This window comes from Bos grunniens, chromosome 1 (genome assembly GCF_055505025.1).
Source record: "Bos grunniens cultivar Pamir isolate PY7600 chromosome 1, Bosgru_T2T1.0, whole genome shotgun sequence".
Lineage (NCBI taxonomy): Eukaryota > Metazoa > Chordata > Mammalia > Artiodactyla > Bovidae > Bos > Bos grunniens.
In genome coordinates, this window is record NC_141165.1 from 152,714,066 (window position 1) to 152,738,141 (window position 24,076).

Below are 24,076 nucleotides of genomic sequence, written 5' to 3' on the forward strand. Positions count from 1 at the left end.
ATACAATATTTTGCACCCATAAAGCAGAAATTTAACAAGTCAATGCACAATTATTGAGCATCTTTTCTGAGACAGGTAGGGGTTCAATAAATACTTTATGCATGAATGAATGAGCTTTAATTCAAACAGAGCAGAGTTTTCTCAGGAAGCATTTTCTAAGTGCAGATCACATATCATTTCAAGTGCTTTTGATGGCAACTATCATGAACTGAACTGAATTGATCATTCCAGAGAACAAATGCTTCATTTTTAATATGCCTACATATATAATCAGAAGTGAATAAGGTGGGAAAAATAAAACCCATCAATCAAAAAGGGAAAAAAGTATTATGTGATTTAGTTTCTGGCTTGCCTTTATTAACCAAATCTTAGAAAGTCTTAAAAAGAGTTTCATAACTCATTCCACTTAAGGAAATTTTTCCAACAGTGTATGGGGTTTAAATCTCTCTATAATGAGTTCTATAAACAGCAGGAAAAGAGGAAGAAGCTAAATGGAATTGTGTCAATAATGAAAGGAGGAAAGAATTTTCTTTTAACATTGAACAGCTAAGAAAATTTCCTATTTATAATCAGCAGAGAGAAACACTAACAATCGCAGTGTACAGACTATACAACTGACTCTTGAATAAAGTGGGTTTGAACTTCAAAAGTCCACTTATATGCAGAATTTTTTAGTAGTAAGCACTACAATGCTACACAGTCCACAGTTGTTTGAATCCATGGATGCAGAGAAATCGCAGACACAAAGGGCTGAACATAAATTATACATGAATTAACCTCCCACACTGTTTAAGGGTCATCTGTATTCTGGTTAAATTCAGGACTTTCTAAAGAATTTTTTTAAAAATTGAGAATCTCAGCATAAAGGGACAAAATTGTTAGGCATCACCCTATATGTGATTGAAGTCCACCCTCACAGGTTGAAACTGGTTGATGAGAGCAAAATGAACAAACAAAAGGCACAATAAAATAAACAACCAGAACAAAAATGTTTGTGCTGAATGAATTGGATTTATTGTGATGAACAGCAAAACCCCTTCCTACTCACACATTTAACAGTAATGCATTGATATTGATGCAGAATTTCATGATACATGGGCAGAGCTACCATAGGAGACAGACTGTCTGCTTCATTAGTAAAATTCAAGTATGTTAGAGAAATACAAAATCTTGCTCTGACTGTAGATGAGTATCAGCTCAGCATCTGATGCCTGGGTGACTTGTTCAGCAATGTCAAAGATCAGGATCTCAGCAAGAAGACTGCAAAAACATGGAAGATGTGTCTCTCTCAAGTGTTGCTGGAGGCAGGAAGACATTGTTTTTCAGGCTGTTCTGCACACAGAGAATTGAGGGCGAGTCCCATAGTCATCTGGAGTCATGGTCCGTCAGTAGGTGCTGTAGCCAAAGCCAGAGCCGGAGCCCCATGGCCTATAACAGCTGCCCCCATAGCCACAGCCCAGGTTGCTAAAGTTGCTACCACCAAAACAGTAGCCCAGGGAGCTGTAGCCATTGCATCCATAACCATAATTCAGGGGAGAGCCAAGGGGCACAACGCAGTTCAGGGGGGTGGCTCTGAAGGTCCTGTGGAAATTGGTTCCATAGGAAGGATAGCCTGGGAAGTAGCTTCCGCAGCAGAAGAAACGAGTCATCGTGGCAGGAGTTGGGAAGGATTTGGATAGAATGTGAGGAGCAAGTTACCCAAGAAGGAATGAAGTTCTCATCCTGCACGGGACCTTTTATACCTCAAGCTGGTGGGCATGACATGCTTGCCTAGACATCTTGCCATAAATTTGCATAGATAATTCTATTATTGCTAATAAAATGCATATAAAGCAACCCACAGACTCTTTGCCCACATTTTTGTTGGCTTTTCTATTTGCAAAGGAATGTGTTGTATCTTCAAAGTCAGAGCCTTCCTTGACATGCAAATGAATTCTTTTCATCAGTGTCCCATGGTTTAACAACTGTTCTGATTGCATCCTGTGAGGCTGTTTAAATTCTCTGATTATAAACTCCTCCCAGCTGACATAACTAAACTGAAAAAAGCTTTGGCAACAATGTAAACACTTTTATAGCTTGAAATTATCTCCATATATCATTCAAAGACATTGGTATATTAATGGGTATGGCGTTTCTTCTGGAATAGGAAAATTATTTGTAACTAGAGGTGGTGATTGCATCACCAGTGAATTATTCACTTTAAAAATGGCTTATCTTGTGTTTACATCTTGTAGCATTGAAACATGTACATTACCATATGTAAAATAGATAGCTGAAGGGAAGTTGCTGTATAACAAGGGGAGCTCAACATGGGCTTCCCTGGTGGCTCAGACACTACAGAATCGGCCTGCAATGCAGGAGACCCAGGTTCAATCCCTGGGTAGGGAAGAACCTCTGGAGAAAGAAATAGCAACCCACTCCAGCATTCTTGCCTGGAGAATTCCACGGACAGAGGAGCCTGGCAGGCTACAGTCCAAGGGGTCACAAAGGGTCAGACACCACTGAGTGACTAACGCGAACACTTTAGAAGGGGAGGGATGAGGGGAAGGGAGGTTCAACAGGGAGGGGATGTATGTATACTTATGGCTGATTTATGTACAGCAGAAACCAACACAACTTGGGAAAAAAAATTATCCCCCAATTAAAATGGCTTGCTTTATGTTATGTGAATTTCATCTCAAATTTTTACAATTTTTAAACATTGCTACAGAAATCCATCAGAACAAGACTTTTTACAGAAGCTGAAAGAACACTAAATAATAGGAGAGCTATGGATAAAGTGGTTGTAATTTTCATGTATTTCATTTATGAGCATTATCCCTGTTACCATTTTCTTTTCATGGGGAACACACAATCTTTGGTTGTAAATCATGTTGAACATTGCCAAGCTGTCTTGTTGTGAAGTTGCCACACTGGAGCTGAGTGGAATGGTGCCCAATTTAAAGTCGTGTTATACCATGCTTGGTTCTTGTTCACTCCTAGTAAAACAGGCTTTGATACCATGATCTATTATGTAATACTAGTTGTATTTTAAGATGAAGCACTTACTTCTGCTCCCACTTTGCAGAAGTATGGCCACTTCTCATGACAAAAGTAAACCAGAAAGAATTTGAGATCAGCAAAGCTAAGTCTATTCTAATTCAAATGTTCAGAAAAGAATTGGTTTTTATAAGATCTAGATTCTCTGAAAATAGATAAAGAAAATATTCTGGATACCAACTCCTTTTGCATATTCTCCCCTTAATGGACAACTATAGAGCCCAAAGAGCAAAACTAATCATTCCAGACATTTTCTCTATTAAAATTCGTCTTCTCTCAGGTTTCCTGACAGAAGAATTTCTTACAGATCATATTACTTAATTTTGGACATCTTTTTTTAATTCTAAAAACTGACTACATGTTATGAGAATTTATAGTTAGAATCAAAAAGATAAGGTCTATTTTCAAATTTAATTTTTAACAAAAGGAATAAATAAAAATAGAGGTTATATCCACAAGAGTCCAGATGGTATAAATTCTACATAAGCTAATCCCAGAAAACTGGAAAATATGTCTGTGGGTTGGAGATGACAAAGGTGACTGCTCTCATTAAATTTTGACAATTTTGTGGTTGCTTGAAATTTTTAACTGCTGATTCTACCATGTAATGACATGTACGGATGTGAGAGCTGGACCATAAAGCAGATTGAAAGCCCAAGAATTGATGCTTTTGAACTGTGCTGCTGGAGAAGACTCTCGAGAGTCCCTTGGACTGCAAGGAGAACAAACAAGTCAATCCTAAAGGAAATCAACCCTGAATATTCATTGGAAGGACTGAAGCTGAAGCTGAAGCTCCAATACTTCAGCCACCTGATGCAAAGAGCTGACTCAATGGAAAAGACACTGTTGGTGGGAAAGATTGAGGGCAGGAGGAGGAGGGGATAACAGAGGATGAGATGGTTGGATGGCATCACCAATTCAATGGACATGAGTTTGAGCAAACTCTGGGAGACCATGAAGGACATGGAAGCCTGGCCTGCTGCAATCTGTGGGGTCTCAAAGAGTCAGGCACAACTTAGCAACTGAACAACAAAACTACGCAGTGACATTTGAACCTGTAATTTGGATCTACTGCCACTAAGTGGCAATGATATTTCAGTTAGTCTGAAATATCTGGAGTTGGGATCTCAAATGTAAACAGGCAGAACACCCTAAAGAACTTGTTTGAGATTCAGATTTTCATAGCTCTCCTTTCCCACTACCAGCATAAGATCCTTAAAATCTATATTTCTAATGAGTATGTAAAGTGAGTCTCATAAATAAGTCATACTGAAAAATTCTGGACCCGGTCTTTCATGAGATCTCAAAGAATCTGTTTTTGCTTGGCTGTGTGAAATTGCCCCAAGCTGAGCTCTCTCTGACGAGTATGTTCAGTGTCAGTCACAGGTGGCCTATTTCCTTTCTCTCTGGGTGACAGAGATAATTAAGGAAAAAACCTTAGTTTGTCTTTTCCGTTCACCCGTGCTCTGATTCTTAGGATACACCTGACTGGAAATGGAAGTAATAGCGATGTGTGCAGGCATCTTTTACCAGGTGGTAATATCCACCTGGGTGGGCCTCTGAATTAGTTACCCCCAATTGAAAAAAAAAAAAAAAACACCTCTTTGGCATGTTTCTTTTACCTTCCTGTCTCCTTTTAGACTTTCCCAGAGAAAATTCTCAGCCATGTATTTGATTGTTATTCAATATTTTTATTTTAAATGTTAGTAATATCAAATATTTATGCGTGGTTCTCTCAGTGCTAGGTTCTGCTGAAATACTGGAAATGGATAACATAGTAAGAAGACTTACTATGCACTTTTCTAAGCACTTGTGCTCAGTTGTGTGTAACTCGTTGGAACCCTTTGGACTGTAGCCCACCAGGCTCCTCTGTCCATGGGATTTTTCAGGCAAGAATATAGGGGTAGGTTGCCATTTTCTTTTCCAGGGGATCTTCCCAACCCAGGGATCAAACACGCATCTCTTGTGTCTTCTGCATTGGCAGGAGACAATACACATATGACAAGTTTCACCCTTTTAAAGTATATAACTCGGTGATTTTCATATTCACAGAGTTGTCAACCAAAACCACTATTTAATTCAGAACAACTTCAGCACCTCAAAAAGAAACCTCATAATAATTAAAAGTTACCTCCATTCACAACCACTAATCTAACTTCTGTCTCTATGATTTACCTATTCTGGACATTTCAAATAAATTTAAGCCTACTATTTACAGGCTTTTGGGTCTGGCCTTTTTCTCTCAGCATAATGTCTTCAAGGTTCATCTATATTGTAGCATGAATCAGTATTTAATTCTTTGTGATTGTCAAGTAGCATTTCATTGAATGGATATACCATAGTCTTCTTAATTCCTCAGTAGATGGACGTTTCATGCTATTCATGGGGTTCTCAAGGCAAGAATGCTGAAGTGGTTTCCATTCCCTTCTCCAGTGGACCATCTTTTTTGTCAGAACTCTCTGCCATGACACGTTGGTCTTGGGTGGCCCTACAAGGCATGACTCGTAGTTTCATTGAGTTAGACAAAGCTCTAATCCACGTGAACATTTTGATTAGTTTTCTGTGATTGTGGTTTTTATTCTGTCTGCCCTCTGTTGGAGGAGGATAAGAGGTTTGTGCAAGCTTCCTGATGGGAGGGACTGACTTTGAGAAAAACTGAGTCTTGCTCTGGTGGGCAAGGCTGTGCTCAGTAAATCTTTAATCCAATTTTCTGCTGATGGGTGAGGCTGTGTTCCCTCCTGTAGTTTGGCCTGAGGCCAAAGTATAGCAGGGGTAAGGCTCCTCTAAAAGGACTTAGGTCAGCACAACATGCCTCCCAGGACTGCTGCTGTCAGTACCCCTGAACACAGAGTAGGCCACTGTCAACTCACATCTCCATGGGAGACTCCCACACACACACACACAAGTCTGGCTCAGTCTCTTGTGGGGTCACTGCTCCTTTATCCTGGGTCCTGGTGCACCCAAGGTTTTGTTTGTGCCCTCCAAGAGTCTCTGTTTCCCCAGTCCTGTGGAAGTTCAGTAATCAAATCCCGCTGACATTCAAAGTCAGATTCCCTGGGGATTCTCAGTCCCTTTGCCAGATCCCCAGGTTGAGAAGTCTGTTGGGAGGTCTAGAACTTTCACAACAGTGTGAGAACTTCTCTGATATCATTGTTCTCCAATTTGTGGATCACCCACCAGGCAGCTCTGTAGTGGGGCTAATGGCAACCTCAGGGGAACCAGAGATCAAATTTCTGACATCCATTGGATCATAGAAAAAGCAAGAGAATTCCAGAAAAACATCCACTTCTGCTTCATTGACTATGCCATAGCCTTTGACTGTGTGGCACAAAACAAACTGTGGAAAATTCTTCAAGAGATGGGAATACCAAACCGCCCTACCTGCCTCCTGAGAAACCTGCATGCAAGTCAAGAAGCAAGAGTTAGAACTGGACATGGAACAACAGACTACTTCAAAATTGGGAAGGAGTATGTCAAGGCTGTATATTGTCACCCTGCTTATTTAACTTATATGCAGAGTACATCATGCGAAATGCCAGACTGGATGAACCACAAGCTGGAATCAAGATTGCCAAGAGAAATATCAATAACCTTAGATATGTAGATGACACTACCCTAAGGGCAGAAAGTGAGGAGGAACTAAAGAGCCTCTGGATGAAGGTGAAAGAGGAGAGTGAAAAAGCTGGCTTAAAAGTCAACATTCAAAAAACTAAGATCATGGCATCTGGTCCCATCACTTCATGGCAAATAGATGGGGAAACAATGGAAACAGTGACAGACTTTATTTTCTTAGGTTCCAAAATCACTGCAGATGGTGACTATAGCAATGAAATTGAAAAGCACTTGCTCCTTGGAAGAAAAGTAAAGTTGGTCATAGCTTTAATATGTCTTTTTTAGTCATAGCTTTTAATACATCTCTGATAGACAGCATATTAAAAAGCAGAGACATTACTTTGCCAACAAAGGTCTGTCTAGTCAAAGCTATGGTTTTTCTAGTAGTCATGTATGAATGTGAAACTTGAACTCTAAAGAAAGCTGAACACCAAAGAATTGATGCTTTTGAACTGTGGTGTTAGAGAAGACTCTTGAGAGTCCCTTGGACGGCAAGTTCAGACCAGTCAATCGTAAAGGAAATAGACCCTAAATATTCATTGGAAGTACTGATGCTGAAGCTGAAGCTCCAGTATTTCAGTCACATGATGTGAAGAGCCATCTCATTGGAAAGGATCATGACACTGAGAAAGAGTGAAGGCAGGAGGAGAAGAGGGTGACAAAAGATGAGATGGTTGAATGGCATCATCGACTCAATGGACATGAATTTGAGTAAACTCTGGGAGACAGTGAAGGACAAGGAAGCCTGGTGTGCTGCAATCCATGGGGTCACAAAGAGTCCAACTCAACTGAGCAACTGACCAATAAGAAAAGATTGGACACTTAAGTTTTTTCCAGTATTGGGCTATTATGATTAATGCTGCCATGAACATTTATTTGCATATGAATGATTTTTTTAAGTGTTAAAAATTGAGCTCCTAATTTTCTCCCACATACCTATTCCTCCTCTAGTCTTTTGAACCTTAGTAAATAATATTGCTCTCTAATTGCTCAGAACAAAAACTTAACTCCTTTTTTCATGTAATTCCTTTATCCTGTATTTCATGTAATTCCTTTATCCATCAGATCCAATCAGTGCTGCCTCCAAATACCTATCAAACCCACACCCATCTTTCCATTCTGACTGCTGTCATCTAGTCAAACCACTACCATTCTTACTGAGCACCACTGCCATAACATCCTCTCTGGTTTCCCTTTTCCCACTTTTACTGTCCTTCCACATCAGCTAATGTGATTTTTTTCAAAATAAACTGTGCTTTACTTTACTTAGAAACCCATCAGTGACTTCCTATTGCTAAGTGGCTTCCTATTCCTATTGCTATTCCTATTGTCTAAGAGACAAGTAAAAGCTCAAATTTCTGACATGGCCTGGTTTCCAACCTCATTTCATACTTCTTTTCCTCCTTTCAAATGATCCAGCCACTGTGGTCACCCTTCTTATTGTCTGTCTCCCCTGGTGGAAGGCGTCTTGTCTGTCTTGCTTGTGCCTAACTGATACACAATTGAAACTCAATAAATGTCTCTTAATCTTAATTCATGAATAGATGAATGCATGAATGAGAGAGTGGTAGGAGGGTGCAATGAAAGATGAGTATGATTTGAACAAGGGGAGATCAAAAGATATTCAGGATGAAGAAACAGCATCAGCAAAGACATCACAGAAATGCACGTGTTTGTTTAGGGATTAGTGAGCTGATCCATTTAGATGGAGGAATGAACCTATGGAGGGAATTAAGGCACAGTTTCTAGCATAGCCATACCAGAGTTGGGGAAGGGATGGCCTTACATTCAGGGCAGGTGTGGGAAGAGATAAAGTGCTGCTACTAAAGGATTTAATTGAGGAAATAGTGTGATTAGAACTGGCTTAGTGTGAATAATGGATTGTGGAAGAGAACTGTGAAGGATATAAAGCTATTAGTATTCTATTAGAATTGTCAATAAAAAAAAAAAAAAAAACTGAGCCTCTGAGTGATGCTTGTGGCAATAAAATTGGGAATAAGAAGGCAGATTTGAGTGGCATCATGGTGGGGAGTAATGTATGGGATTTATTTAGCAATGAATAAAATGTCATCTATGAAAGAAAGAAAGGAAACAAACACTTACCTAGGTAAAAGGTGTGTCTAGTAATGGCATAGGCACATCAAGAGAAGGAGCTTAATTTTGAGAGGTCACTCTAAGATATTATAAATATTTGGGGGAAAAATGTTCTTCTGTTGAAAGGAAAGAAGGTAATGCAAAGATCGAGCTTTCATCTTTCTTAAAGTAATATTTCAAGCAATGTTGGTAAATAAATCCACTGGATAGAACAAGAGTGAGAACAGAATACTGGGGACACAGGGGTTTTTAGGGGGATGAGGACCAACAGAAGTCAGAGGGGTGGAGTGTTGTGGGGAAGTCAAGATAACTAAGCTAACAGATGCCATAGCAGGTGGGGACTTTTAAAGTCAGAAAAGCTGATATTACTTAATTCCAGACAGAGTCAAGGAGGATGGAGATTGGGATCACGTCACTGAATTTGGCAAAAAGAGTTTGCTGATGACATTTGAGGAAAAAATTTCAGTAAAAGAATGGGGAGAATCTGCACCACAAGTGATTAAGAACTATAGCAGTGATTTTTTTTTTTTTTTTAATGAATAAACATTGACTATCTTTTACAGATGCTGGAGAAGGAAATGGCAATCCACTCCAGTACTCTTGCCTAGGAAATCCCATGGACGGAGAAGCCTGGTAGGCTACTGTCCATGGGGTGGCAAAGAATTGGACACGACTGAGCAACTTTACTTACTTACTTACAGATGATGATCAAGGAAGGAGAGAAAATGATGACAAAATATAGCTTGAAGGGTAGAACGATCAAGCATTAGTTTCTGCTTTGGTGATATGTATGTTCAGATCAGATCAGATCAGTCACTCAGTCGTGTCTAACTCTTTGCGACCCCATGAATCACAGCACGCCAGGCCTCCCTGTCCAACACCAACTCCCGGAGTTCACTCAATCTCATGTCCATCGAGTCAGTGATGCCACCCAGCCATCTCATCCTCTGTCGTCCCCTTCTCCTCCTGCCCCCAATCCCTCCCAGCATCAGAGTCTTTTCCAGTGAGTCAACTCTTCGCATGAGGTGGCCAAAGTACTGGAGTTTCAGCTTTAGCATCATTCCTTCCAAAGAAATCCCAGAGCTGATCTCCTTCAGAATGGACTGGTTGGATCTCCTTGCAGTCCAAGGGACTCTCAAGAGTCTTCTCCAACACCACAGTTCAAAAGCATCAATTCTTCAGCGCTCAGCCTTCTTCACAGTCTAACTCTCACATCCATACATGACCACAGGAAAAACCATAGCCTTGACTAGATGGACTTTTGTTGTTAGATATATGCAATATGTTTATGTGCTGTGTGATATATATGTGTATCCACCTGTATGTATGTATGTGTGTGTGTGTATATATACATATATATATACACATAAATCCTCAGTGTTAGAGTTGGAGGAAACATTGGTCCAACTCTCTCTTCATTTTACACACAAAGAAAGTGAGATCCAAGGAAGAAAGTGAAATATCCAATGTTACACTATCAGTTTTGCTTGGAGCATAGATCAAGAAGTTTTGAGTCCTTATCTATTAGAGACTTGAAACAAACCAATTTATCAGAAAAAATAAATAAATAAATAAAACTGATTTCTTTTCTGTATGTTACCTGCTATAATGAACAGACCTAAGCTCTCCCCCATGATCCATGTCTCCTGGTATTCACACCCTTGAGAAATACTTCTCATCAGCGTGTGGGACCTGTGACATGCTTATAATGAATTGGAAGAAAGCTATGACAAATCTACGTAGTGTATTAAAAAGCAGAGACATCATTTTGCCAACAAAGCTATGTATAGTTGAAGCTATAGTTTTCCCAGTAGTCATGTATGGATGTGAGAGTTGGACCATAAAGAACCCTGAGTGCCAAAGAACTGCTGCTTTCAAACTGTGTTGCTGGTTAAGACTCTTGAGAGTCCCTTGGACTGCAAGGAGATGAACCAGTCAGTCCTAAAGGAAATCAACCGTGAATATTCATTGGAAGGACTGATGCTGAAGCTGAAGCTTCAATACTTTGGCCACCTGATGCAAAGAGCCAACTCATTGGAAAAGACCCTGACGCTGGGAAAGACTGAGGGCAAGAGGAGAAGGGGGAGACGGAGGATGAGACAGTTGGATGGCATCATTTACTCAATGGACATAAATTGGAGCAAATTCTGGGAGATGCTGAAGGATGTGGAAGTCTGGTGTGCTGCAATCCATGCATTCTCTAAGAGTTAGTCACAACTGAGCGACTGATCAACGACAGTAACAGGATGTCAGTTCTCTAATTATATTACATGGCATTTTAACATCCGTCTTGGTGAGAGGCTCTCTCCCTTGCTGGATTTGATAAATACAAGTGCCACATTGCAGACACCCACATAGCAGGAAACTCCAGCCAGCAGCCAACCAAAGAAACGGAGACCCTCAGTCCAATAAAGTGAAAGTGAAAAGTGAAACTGCGACGCCATGGACTGTAGCCCACCAAGCCCCTCTGTCCATGGGATTTCCCAGGCAAGGGTACTGGAGTGGGTTGCCATTTCCTTCCCCAGGGGACCTTCCCAACACAGGGAGAGAACCCAGGTCTCCCACATTGCAGGCAGACGCTTGACCATCTGAGCCACCAGGGAAACCTCAGTCCAATAAGCCACAAGGAATTGAATTCCACCAACAATGGTGTGAACTCAGAAGTGGATCCTTCTCCATTTGAGCCTTGAGATGAGGCTGCAGCCCCAGCAGGCACTCTGGCTGAAGCTCTCAGATGAGACATTGAAACACAGATCTCAGTGAAGCAGTGCCCAGAATCCCAACCCACAGAAACTGGGATAATATATATATGCTATTTGGAACCTCCAAGTTTGTGATGATATTGTTACACATCAAGAGAAAACTAGTACACCTCACATACCAATGCACATGCACACACGCGTTCACAGAAGTATGGATGCAACCCATCACAGATACAAAATTCTCCAAATATATCTGAAAACCTCTCATATTTCCTCCATCACCACTGTCACCAGCCATCAAGAGACATTATCTTTTTGCTCTCTACTCACTGCTTCAAATTTGAGGTGAATTCCTCTTCTGCACCCTGCTTGGCACAAGGAAGAAAGGGTAGATACCTGCTCACCCACTTGCTCCTAGATAACTATCCTCCTCACCATTGCATCAGGTTATCACAATTGTTCCCACCTGTTTCAATGGTTCTGCATGTGACCGGTCATCTCTGCTTCCCATCTTTAAACTGTAGTGAAAGTGTTAGTGGCTCAGTCGTGTCCAACTCTCTGTGACCCCAGGGAACATAGCCCACCAGGCTCCTCTGTCCAGGGATCTCTCCAGATGAGAATACTGGAGTGGGTTGCCATTCCCTTCTCCAGGGGATCTTCCTGACCCAGGGATCGAATTTGGGTTTCCTGCACCAAAGGCAGATTCTTTCCATCTCTGCGAGATACTTTATTCCTGTTCTCCTCTGATATCAATCTTTTTTTTATTTTTCCAGTATTGTTATAATTTAAAAAAAAAAAGAAGTTATCTTTTCCATATTATTTCTAGGGATGTGGTGAAGGAGCAGGAGGTGGATGCCTATGTTCCATCTGTCATTTTGTTACAATACCCTTTCCAAAGTAATTTTCACTATATTATGCTGCCTCTCCCCAAATCCATTTATGGACACTTTTCCTGGAACTAAATTCTGGCAGGGACTTTTTATAATGGTTCTAGTAAGTACTATACAGCCACTGCAAATTATATTTATGGAGAATGTTTAATGGTATTGCCAAATTTTCACACTATAATGTAAGTAATAAGGTGGTATAAAAACTGTATGAGTCTTCATTCTCCTTGAGGCAAAATTTTAAGCCATACTATTGAATGATATTTAAAGGAAAACAGAAAAGGAGTTGGAAACAGACCTTGAGAAATTTCAAAAAGAGAAGTAGAAAGAGAGAAAGCTATATATATATATATATACACACACACACACATATATATTGGGTTGGCCCCAGAATTCATTCAGTTAGTGAATACATTTTTCAAAAAAGTTCTTGGTGAAAATGAAAAACGTGTCTTTTATTTTTACTTAAAAATCAAACAAACTTTTTGGCCAACCATGTATACAGAGAGGGACTTCCCTGGTGACTCAGTGGTAAAGAATCTGCCTGCAATGCAGGAGACCCAGGTTCAGTCCCTGGGCGGGGAAGATCCTGTGGAGGAGGGCATGGCAAATCACTCCAGTACTGTTGCCTGGAGAATCCCATGGACAGAGGAGCCTGGCAGGCTACAGTCCATGGTGTCACACAGAGTCAGACACAACTGAAGTGACTAAGCAACAGCAGCAGCAGCACAGAGAGAGAGGGGGGCTTCCCTGGTGGCTTAGACGGTAAAGAATCTTCTGCAATGCAGGGTTTGACCCAGGAAGATCCCCTGGAGAAGGAAATGGCTTCCCATTTGAGTGTTCTTGTCTGGAGTATCTCACAGACAGAGGAGCTTGGCAGGCTACAGTCATAGGGTCGCAAACAATCAGACACAACTGAGTAACTAACTCTTTCACTTTTCATATTTATATAAAGAGAGAGAGAGAGAAAGCAGTAAACAAGACTGCGGAAATCCTGGGAGGCTTCCTGGAGTTGGACATAAGTGGCTGATTCCTATAGGAGAGTAGAAAAGACCCAAGAGAAGTGAGCAAAGGAATTGCAGATCAAAGGGTCAACGGAGGTAAAAAAAGAGGATGAGAAAAGCATTGTACATTTTAGGCGTTGAGACATTCAAATCACAGGATCTGGCACAAAAGGTGCATTTTTATAAGCATTTTTAAATACATTAATTAATTGATACTAATGGACTAATTAATAAAGTAAAAGAAAAAAAAGTTCTGAATGAAATCAATATTGTAGCATCTTTATAGCAGCCAAACAGCGTCAACCTTGAACTGTCTGGGGAGCCGTTTCCTAAAGCTTGCTGCCCTCTGCAGGCTGTCAGCGTAACAGGCGCTGCTCAGAGAAGCTTAAGTCTTGGTCTGCCTCCAACTCCTGCATCACTGTGCATGCGTCATCCCACTTTGAACCAGCCCCGCTCTGTCTGTCCCAGTATCTTCACAGAGATAATGCAGCCGGGGGCCAACAGCGAGGTACCAGGAATTGTTAGCGCCCAAAACAGCAGCCCATCGACTCTCGTTAAATGTGTGCTCTGTGTGCTCAGTCATGTCCGACTCTGAGACCCCCGACTGTAGCCCACCAGCCTCCTCTGTCCATGGAAACCTCCAAGCAAGAACACTGGAGTGGGTTGCCATTTCCTCCTCCAGGGGATCTTTGGCAGGCAGATTCGTTTACCACAGCACCAGCTGGGAAACACCTTTAATCTATCTCCACTGTTTCTGAGCTCCTAGTCCATCTGTCAGAGCAGAGATTGTCCTACAACAATTGTCAGAGAACAATCACTCTAACGTGGCCTTTGGCTATCATTACTTCCTGTATTTTTCCATTCCCCAGTTTCATCAGAGAAGAGCATAACACAGGCTTTAGGTAAGAAATGAGAGATTCCTGTTGGCACAGTTCGTCCAAGAATATCTGTTTCCTCAGTTTCCCAAGCAGAGAAGCAAACCAATTGAAAATAAATACTAAATAAATAAAGACTTTAAAATATCATCAGGGCTCCTAAATGTCATAAAACAGTGGACCCTAGATCCTTTAGTGATTGCTGTGATTCTGTTCATTATTTTATATATGACTCAATAGAATACTCCTTTGTCAGCACACAACCATTGCATCAAAACAGAAGAATTTTCCTGACATCAAGCTTAATGTTCTCTATATAATTAAAGTCTGAAAGTCAGAAATATGGAGATAACTTCAAAACCAGAAGTGAATAAAGATTGTTATCTAAAGTACCATGAAAAAGAACTTTTTAAAGTTTTGATCTTATTATTCAGTGTATTTATTCAGACAGTCAACAAATATCTATTCAGTATCCTTTATGTAGAAAGTACTTTCCCAGTCACTGTTGAAAATATAAAGATTAAAAGATATAGTCACAGACTTTCAGGAATTTGCAAAGGGAGTGGAAAAAGGAGATAGGATGAATTGTGCTGATACCTCAGAACACCAAGAGCCATCAGAAGGTAAATTCACTATCTGGGTTTAGAGTGAGATGGAGGGAGTCAGACTGGAGACCTAAGAGTCATGAAAAAAGATGGGAAAAGCCGTGATGAAGGATGCCATGACAATAACCATGATAGAAATAAAAATTAGAATTAAATAAACTGTCCTTTCTATAAAGTAGAGAAGAGTAAATAGTGAGTCCAGCCAAGAGCAATGAAAAGCTTTATCTTTGAAATAACAGTAATAGTAGAATTAATGAACCTACAGAGAAACAAAGTATTCACGTTAAGCCTAGAGAACCAAACTGCCTTCCCAGGTCTAACAGAGAATTGAGACATCTTCTCACCAATAAAACCACACTTATTTTTAACTAGTTCCAGGCAAGTTGCCCAAATGTTTCTTAGATATAGGCTATTTTCATCTTTTCTTTTCTGAGCACTCTCTTATGGCATAGATAGAAAATAGAACTATTCCTATATGAAGAGTCTGAGTATTGGATTAATATTTTAAAACCCTTTGTGAACATCTTCTAAAAGCCCATAAAATTCAGACTGTTTCCTTACACAAGGAAGTGATATATCACTTAATATCACTATGTCCTTGGGAAAGAAGAAAAGAAGTAGAGAGAAGTTTTAAAAAAACAAAACTAAAATGATGATCATGGGTGCCATTAAATAAACTTTATTGTAACAAAGAAAACAAATTATGACCACTGGTCAAGTTTCAGACCTGGATTTTGTAACCTCTAAAAATTTTACGTTCTTCTGGACATCAATAGTTTCCACTGTACTTGGAACATCCACAGAATTCCCAGCGACCCAGAAAGGACTATTCTGACAGACTGGCCATTATTAACATTATAATTAGCACCAATAAGTTGTTGTTGTCCAGTTTCTCAGTCATGTCCAAGTCTCTACAGTCCCATGAACTGCAGTACACCAGGCTCCCCTGTCCAATTCGTGTCCATTGAGTTGGTAAGAATAACAACAAAAATTACTATTTGTTTAATACTTAATGTATTTGCCTCTCCTCTAAGTGTTTTACATGCATTATTTCTCATAATCTTCACAAAATCCTGATGAGGAATCACCGTCTACTCTTATGTCCATATTTTAGTTTAGGACACTGAGGAAAAGAGATCAGATCAGATCAGATCAGATCAGTCGTTCAGTCGTGTCCGACCCTTTGCGACCCCATGAATCGCAGCACGCCAGGCCTCCCTGTCAAAAACCAATCCTGGAGTTCACTGAGACTTATGTCCATCGAGTCAGCGATGCCATCCAGCCATCTCATCCTCTGGCGTCCCCTTCTCCTCCTGCCCCCAATCCCTCCCAGCATCAGAGTCTTTTCCAATGAGTCAACTCTTCGCATGAGGTGGCCAAAGTACTGGAGCTTCAGCTTTAGCAGCATTCCTTCCAAAGAAATCCCAGGGCTGATCTCCTTCACAATGGACTGGTTGGATCTCCTTGCAGTCCAAGGGACTCTCAAGAGTCTTCACCAACACCACAGTTTAAAAGCATCAATTCTTTGGCACTCAGCCTTCTTCACAGTCCAACTCTCACATCCATACATGACCACAGGAAAAACCATAGCCTTGATTAGACGAACCTTTGTTGGCAAAGTAATGTCTCTGCTTTTGAATATGCTATCTAGGTTGGTTATAACTTTCCTTCCAAGGAGTAAGCGTCTTTTAATTTCATAGCTGCAGTCACCATCCGCAGTGATTTTGGAGCCCAGAAAAATAAACTCTGACACTGTTTCCACTGTTTTCCCATCTATTTCCCATGAAGTGGTGGGACCGGATGCCATGATCTTCATTTTCTGAATGTTGAGCTTTAAGCCAACTTTTTCACTCTCCACTTTCAATTTCATCAAGAGGCTTTTGAGTTCCTCTTCACTTTCTGCCATAAGGGTGGTGTCATCTGCATATCTGAGGTTATTGATATTTCTCCCAGCAATCTTGATTACAGCTTGTGTTTCTTCCAGTCCAGCATTTCTCATGATGTACTCTGCATATAAGTTAAACAAACAGGGTGACAATATACAGCCTTGACGAACTCCTTTTCCTATTTGGAACCAGTCTGTCGTTCCATGTCCAGTTCTAACTGTTGCTTCCTGACCTGCATATAGGTTTCTCAAGAGGCAGCTCAGGTGTTCTGGTATTCCCATCTCTTTCAGAATTGTCCACAGTTTATTGTGATCCACACAGTCAAAGGCTTTGGCATAGTCAATAAAGCAGAAATAGATGCTTTTCTGGAACTCTCTTGCTTTTTCCATGATCCAACAAATGTTGGCAATTTGGTCTCTGGTTCCTCTGCCTTTTCTAAAACCAGCTTGAACATCAGGAATTTCACGGTTCACATATTGCTGAAGCCTGGCTTGGAGAATTTTGAGCATTACTTTACTAGCGTGTGAGAACAGTGCAATTGTGTGGTAGTTTGAGCATTCTTTGGCATTGCCTTTCTTTGGGATTGGAATGAAAACTGACCTTTTCCAGTCCTGTGGCCACTGCTGAGTTTTCCAAATTTGCTGGCATATTGAGTGCAGCACTTTCACAGCATCATCTTTCAGGATTTGGAATAGCTCAACTGGAATTCCATTACCCCCACTAGCTGTGTTCATAGTGATGCTTTCTGAGGCCCACTTGACCTCACATTCCAGGATGTCTGGCTCTAAGTGAGTGATCACACCATCATGATTATCTGGGTCATGAAGATCTTTTTTGTACAGTTCTTCTGTGTATTCTTGCCATCTCTTCTTAATATCTTCTGCTTCTGTTAGGTCCATACCATTTCCTGTCCTTTATCGAGCCCATCTTTGCATGAAATATTCCTTTGGTATCTCTGATTTTCTTGAAGAGATCCCTAGTCTTTCCCATTCTGTTGTTTTCCTCTATTTCTTTGTATTGATCGCTGAAGAAGGCTTTCTTATCTCTTCTTGCTATTCTTTGGAACTCTGCATTCAGATGTTTATATCTTCCCTTTTCTCCTTTGCTTTTTGCTTCTCTTCTTTACACAGCTATTTGTAAGGCCTCCCCAGACAGCCATTTTGCTTTTTTTGCATTTCTTTTCCATGGGGATGGTCTTGATCCCTGTCTCCTGTACAATGTCACGAACCTCATTCCATAGTTCATCAGGCACTCTATCTATCAGATCTAGGCCCTTAAATCTATTTCTCACTTCCACTGTATAATCATAAGGGATTTGATTTACGTCATACCTGAATGGTCTAGTGGTTTTCTCTACTTTCTTCAATTTCAGTCTGAATTTGGCAATAAGGAGTTCATGGTCTGAGCCACAGTCAGCTCCTGGTCTTGTTTTTGCTGACTGTATAGAGCTTCTCCATCTTTGGCTGCAAAGAATATAATCAATCTGATTTCGGTGTTGACCATCTGGTGATGTCCATGTATAGAGTCTTCTCTTGTGTTGTTGGAAGAGGATGTTTGTTATGATCAGTGCATTTTCTTGGCAAAACTCTATTAGTCTTTGCCCTGCTTCATTCCGTATTCCAAGGCCAAATTTGCCTGTTACTCCAGGTGTTTCTTGACTTCCTACTTTTGCATTCCAGTCCCCTATAATGAAAAGGACATCTTTTTTGGGTGTTAGTTCTAAAAGGTCTTGTAGGTCTTCATAGAACCGTTCAACTTCAGCTTTGTCAGCATTACTGGTTGGGGCATAGACTTGGATTACTGTGATATTGAATGGTTTGCCTTGGAAACGAACAGAGATCATTCTGTCGTTTTTGAGATTGCATCCTAAAGTAATTTATCCAGGGTCATGTGGGTCTTATGTTGTCAAGAGTTCGAAGTACCATCTGAGAGGCACGGGTGAAATGATAAGAGTAAGTGATAGAATAAGCAAGAGTCTAATAAAGCAATAGCTTAGGACACAAATCAAGGTAAAAGCTTGAGTCAGATCACGTGACTCTGTATTTTGTTTGATGATTTTGTTGTGCCTTTTAGCAGAAAACAGTGGCTCAGAAAAGCTTAGACTATCAGGATTGTTGTGTTCCCCAACATTGGGTTCTAGTGCAAAGAAAGGAGATAAAAATAGCAAGAGATGCTGCACACAAAAAAGAAAGAAAGAAAAGAGATTTCCCTGGCACTGTGTAGAACTAAGATCCCACATGTGTGCCACCAAAAAGAAAAGAAAAAGAGAGAGAGAGAGATCCTGGACTATCTCAGAAAAGCCAAATTAAGTTGGGTAACAGAGGTATCTAGGTAGAACTGAATTGATAGGTAGGCATGTAGGGGAGTGGAGAAGGAAATGGCAACCCACTCTAGTGTTCTTGCCTGGAGAATCCCAGGGATGGGGAGCCTGGTGGGCTGCCGTCTATGGGGTCGCACAGAGTCGGACACGACTGAAGCGACTTAGCAGCAGCAGCATGTAGGGGAGAGGAGAGTAGCCTTTCATTGTGCAGCTTTCATAGAAGTATTTGTTTAATACTGTGATTGACTCATAATGTTACCATCAAAAAAGAAAAATGGCACAGTTCCCAGAAAGGGCAATTTGGCACTGTCTAGGAAAATTTCATATACATTTGCTTTTTGACTAAGATACTTCTTAAGTGTCTGTCTCAATGATTCAATGGCAAGTTATTCATTGCCTCACTATTTTTAAAGGTAAATGGTTGAAAACAACCCACATTTTTACAAACAGTAGACAGGCTGAATAAACTATGCTACATCTATATAATTTTGTAGTCAAGCAACTCTGAAGCAATTGGGGGAAGATCCCTGTGTGCCCACAAGGGATTTCTAAGAAATAAATTCTTAGAATTTCTAAGCAAGAATGTCACAGTACAGCACATTTTCGTCATGCTACATACTGGGTAAGAAAAAGGCATATACATATATTTTGGAGAAGGCAATGGCACTCCACTCCAGTATTCTTGCCTGGAGAATCCCATGGACAAAGAAGCCTGGTGGGCTACAGTCCATGGGGTCACAAAGAGTCAGACATGACTGAGTGACTCACACACACACATACACACACACAAATATTTACCCACCTTTGCTTACAATGTTTGAAAGAATGGAAAAATAAATCAAAAACTTGTAAAAATAGTTACCAGTACAAGGAGAACAGGATGCAGGGCGTAGGATATACCTCCTTTCATATATTTGAATTTGTAATCATGTAACTTAATAAATTTCAAAAATTAAATAGAAAGAAAGAAGGAATCCGAAAATTGAAAGCAATGTGAAGCAAATGAATCTAACTAAATCTCATGATGGTGGTGTAACCCCTCAAAGAATTATTTCAAGTGATTTTTAACATACAGAATTTGTACTGCACATCCCTGGAGGTAAAATAATCCTAAAATGAAAAGAAACGGCTTCAAAATCTTTGAATTTATATTCAGTAATCTCGTTGTTAGTAATAACATTTGTTCTGTTATTCCAAAACTATTAAAGCTATCAGAAAGTGTAAATAAAAAACAAAGATTTTCAGCTTAAGATGCTGGAAAAGCTTAAATTCAAAGAAGTAAGATAAAAATCCTATAAATTCAAATTAGAACTATGGGGGGGGGGAAATCAGTGCATGCTTTTCTCCTTAAAAATTACAAGCTTCCTGGTTTTGTCTACTAAAATTGTCTACAATGACAGCTCAGTAGCAATGAGGGCAAATAGCGTTCAGATTGTGTGTTCTTAGCATCATTTTGAATTAAAAGGAAAGAATTTCCTAGGGAAATGACTGGTTCCAGGTCTGGCAGGAAATGTGGAAAATGAGCCACAGACATCTATGTGACTGGGAAAGGGGCGGGGAGGGCAGGAGTGGGGGAAGAAAGTAAAAGGAATAGCAGCCTCTAGACCAGGGTTTCTCAGCCTTGGTACTATTGACACTTGGAGTCCATTCTTTGGTTGCAGACTGCCCAGTCCACTGTATGATGTGTATTTAGCAGCATCCAGGCACCTTAAAGTCATGTAACTATTTTAATAAATTTCAAATATTAAATTGAAAGACAAAAGGAATTTGAAATTTGAAAGCAATGTGAAACAAATGAATCTGATTTAAATAAGTACTTTTATTCCGACTCAACCCAAATATATAACTCTTATTAAAATATTTAGGGTAGGACAAAAGTAGATAAAGAACATAGACTGAAAAAAATAGCATTTATGTTTGCAACTTGGGAGAAAAAAGTAAGAAAACATTTCAGAAAGAAACAGGATAATTAGAGACCAAAAAGAGAACTTGGTGATTCATTTAAGATTTTTAATATTCATAACTTTTCTTTGAAATATTGAGACAAAATGTCAGTCCTATGACTGTAAGAGAGAACAGTTAAAGCCTTGTGCCAAGAATAGGGATCTCTTCTATGAAATATCTTTTATTCAGTAAAAGAAATTCAAATCTGAAGTTTACTACTAAATGGAAGATTACATTTTCTTAAAATAAATTCACTTCTAACAATAAGTTAGAATTGTTTAACAAAGTTTATTTTACAATGGGTTTATTTCACAAATATATGAATAAAAGTTTGTCTAATGAACAGTCCCCCAGAATTATCATAGTCCATGAGTTGTAGAAACCTGTCTTACATATTAAAATTTTCACTACTCTTAGTGAAAAACTCAACAGGAACTTATATGTCCTAAATAAGCATGAGTGTGATGTGGTATATTGTAATATTTAAATAAAGGGGAGAGATGTTTCATTTAATTTTCTAGTATTCTCAGAAACACTCTTCTGGATGTCATCTCTTAATAGGAAAACTAATTAAGCAGTTGACAACTTTCGTTCACTTTCAAAGGACTATTCCAAGAAATACTGCAATCTTATCCTTTTATTTCCTTTCAAGGGAATATAAAACTTCTAAAACACATTTCCATGTAAATGCTTGAACTTCAGGGAGGTATTAATGAATGAACCATTACATCTGTTCAAATAGGAAAACAAAATAAGTGAGCTCTAAATCAGTTTATAAGAAAAAAGAAAGGAAAGAAAATCTTCACTGGGCGGGGGGAAATATCATTATACTATGTTCAGAAATGATTAAAAAGCCATGTGTCTTTCCAGCAATATCACAATGGCTTCTAATATCTCTGCTTCCAAACTCTTTCTTCTTCCTACCCATTTTTCAATTCTTTAAGTGTTCACAAAGCTCAGCACCATTTTATTGTATTCAACAGCTATCATTGACTTCCCGTTACTAAGTAGTTCAAATTTACTAACCACTAAGCTCCTCCACAGGCTCTTGCTCTTCCTTTCTGTGCACCAGGCAACTAGAATTAACACCATTTCCAAGTGTTCCATTGCTGATTCTTACTCTAAAATTTTAGTTCCTATTGACTCTGTTTATTGGAACGTCTCCTTTACTAAAACCATCTCAACCTTTGAGATACCCATGGCTCAAATGATAATCTGCCTGCAATGTGGGAGACATGGGTTCCATCCCTGGGTCAGGAAGATCCCCTGGAGGAGGGCATGGCAACCCACTCCAGTATTCTTGCCTGGAGAATCCCCATGGGCAGAGGAGCCTGGCAGGCTGCAGTCATGGGGTCACATCAGACATGACTGAGCGACGAACACACTTCTTCTTCTAAGAAAGTAACCCAATCAACCTATCAAAAGTTACTTTGCCTAAATCTTTGATCCACTATTAGAGCAAAAGTATTCTTATTTTTTTACCTGAATAAAACTTGAATCACTTAAACTCTACCATGAAGTCCTTGAAAGGAAGGATGGCAATATTTTTCTCAGACCCACCTGGCTCTGGGTCTGCCAAAGTTCAAATGAAGGAGGGTTGTACAAACAGCCATCCACCACCTTCAGCTGGACTTCTAAAAGTGGGTACCTCTGAGTGATTGCTCCTTTTCTGAGATGCGTGAATCATGCAGATAAAACCTTGGGAAACAGAGAATTATAAATTAACTTACCTGTAACAACATGGGTAATAGGACATGTTGTAGAGGAAAGAGCCCAGAAGGGAAGAAAAGCCCAGAAGGTTAGACAAACAAGGCTGGAGAGAAACGCAAAGAGGAAGCAGAGGAGAAAGATGGTAAGTAGGAGCTGAAAGGGCAAAGACACTGACAAAAGAGAAGAAATCAAATGGAAATCTCCAAGGGAAATGGAAATTCAGAGAAGGAAGAAGCAATACAAAGAAGGATTTCAGTAACTTAAATTGCAAGATATGTGATATAATCCCTTCATCTTCATTCTCATCAATGCCTTGACATTGAAATTTGAAGTGATATGACTCTTGTAATGGAAAGTGATCGAGGTAAGGCTGCACACTGCTCAAAAGCCAATTTAGAGGCAAGGCTGGTGGAAAGGAAAGTTTGCTTTATTTTGGATGCCAGCAACAACGTCAAGGGGGGGATTCCACCCCCGCCCCATCCAAGGCCGACTCCCCAACACTGACAATCAATGGGCAAGGGATTTTATATATAGAGGGAGGTGGCTTCATGCAGAAACAGTACAGTAAGCTCTGCCAGTCATCTTGATATTGGTCATGTGGTGATTTGACCACTGTCATCTTGACTGATTTGGGGCTTCCCTGATAGCTCAGTTTGTAAAGAATCTGCCTGCAATGCAGGAGACCTGGGTTCAATCCCTAGGTTGGGAAGATCCCCTGGAGAAGGGAAAGCCTATCCACTCCAGTATTCTGGCCTGGAGAATTCCATGGACTGTATAGTCCATGGGGTCACAAAGAGTAGGACAGGACTGAGCAACTTTCACTTCACTTTCATCTATTGAGGGCTTCCCTTGTGGCTCAGCTGGTAAAGAATCCACCTGCAATGCTGGAGACCTGGGTTGGGAAGATCCCCTGGAGAAAGGAAAGGCTATCCACTCCAGTATTCTGGCCTGGAGAATTCCACAGATGAGTTCATGGGCTCCCAAAGAGTCGGACACGACTGAGCGACTTTCACTACACTTCATCTATTGATTTAGGTACAGTTTGTCTTCAGGTCCAGGGTAGGTTTGTTCCCAGTTTTCTGAGGCCAGTTCTTGGAATTGTAACAGCTTCTGTTATGGATACAGTCTTCAGTTCAGTTCAGTTCAATCACTCAGTTGTGTCCGACTCTTTGCAACCCCCTGAACCGTGGCACCCCAGGCCTCCCTGTCCATCACCAACTTCTGGAGTCCACCCAGCCCACCTCTGTCATCCCCTTCTCCTCCTGCCTTCAATCTTTCCTAGCAATAGGGTCTTTTAAAATGAGTCAGCTCTTTGCATCAGGTGGCCAGAGTATTGGAGTTTCAGCTTCAGCATCAGTGCTTCCAATGAATATTCAGGACTGATTTCCTTTAGGATTT

The 24,076-nt window shown here is 40.2% G+C and overlaps 1 protein-coding gene across 1 annotated transcript; it reads right to left on the reverse strand.

Annotated features, from left to right (window-relative positions):
- Window positions 1-1,005: 1,005 nt before the first annotated feature.
- On the reverse strand, window positions 1,006-1,694 carry KRTAP7-1 (keratin associated protein 7-1). The gene has a single exon (XM_086414871.1). It carries the CDS (start codon window positions 1,647-1,649, stop codon window positions 1,386-1,388), a length of 264 nt encoding a protein of 87 aa, XP_086270997.1. The 5' UTR covers window positions 1,650-1,694; the 3' UTR covers window positions 1,006-1,385.
- Between the last annotated feature and the right edge of the window lie 22,382 nt (window positions 1,695-24,076).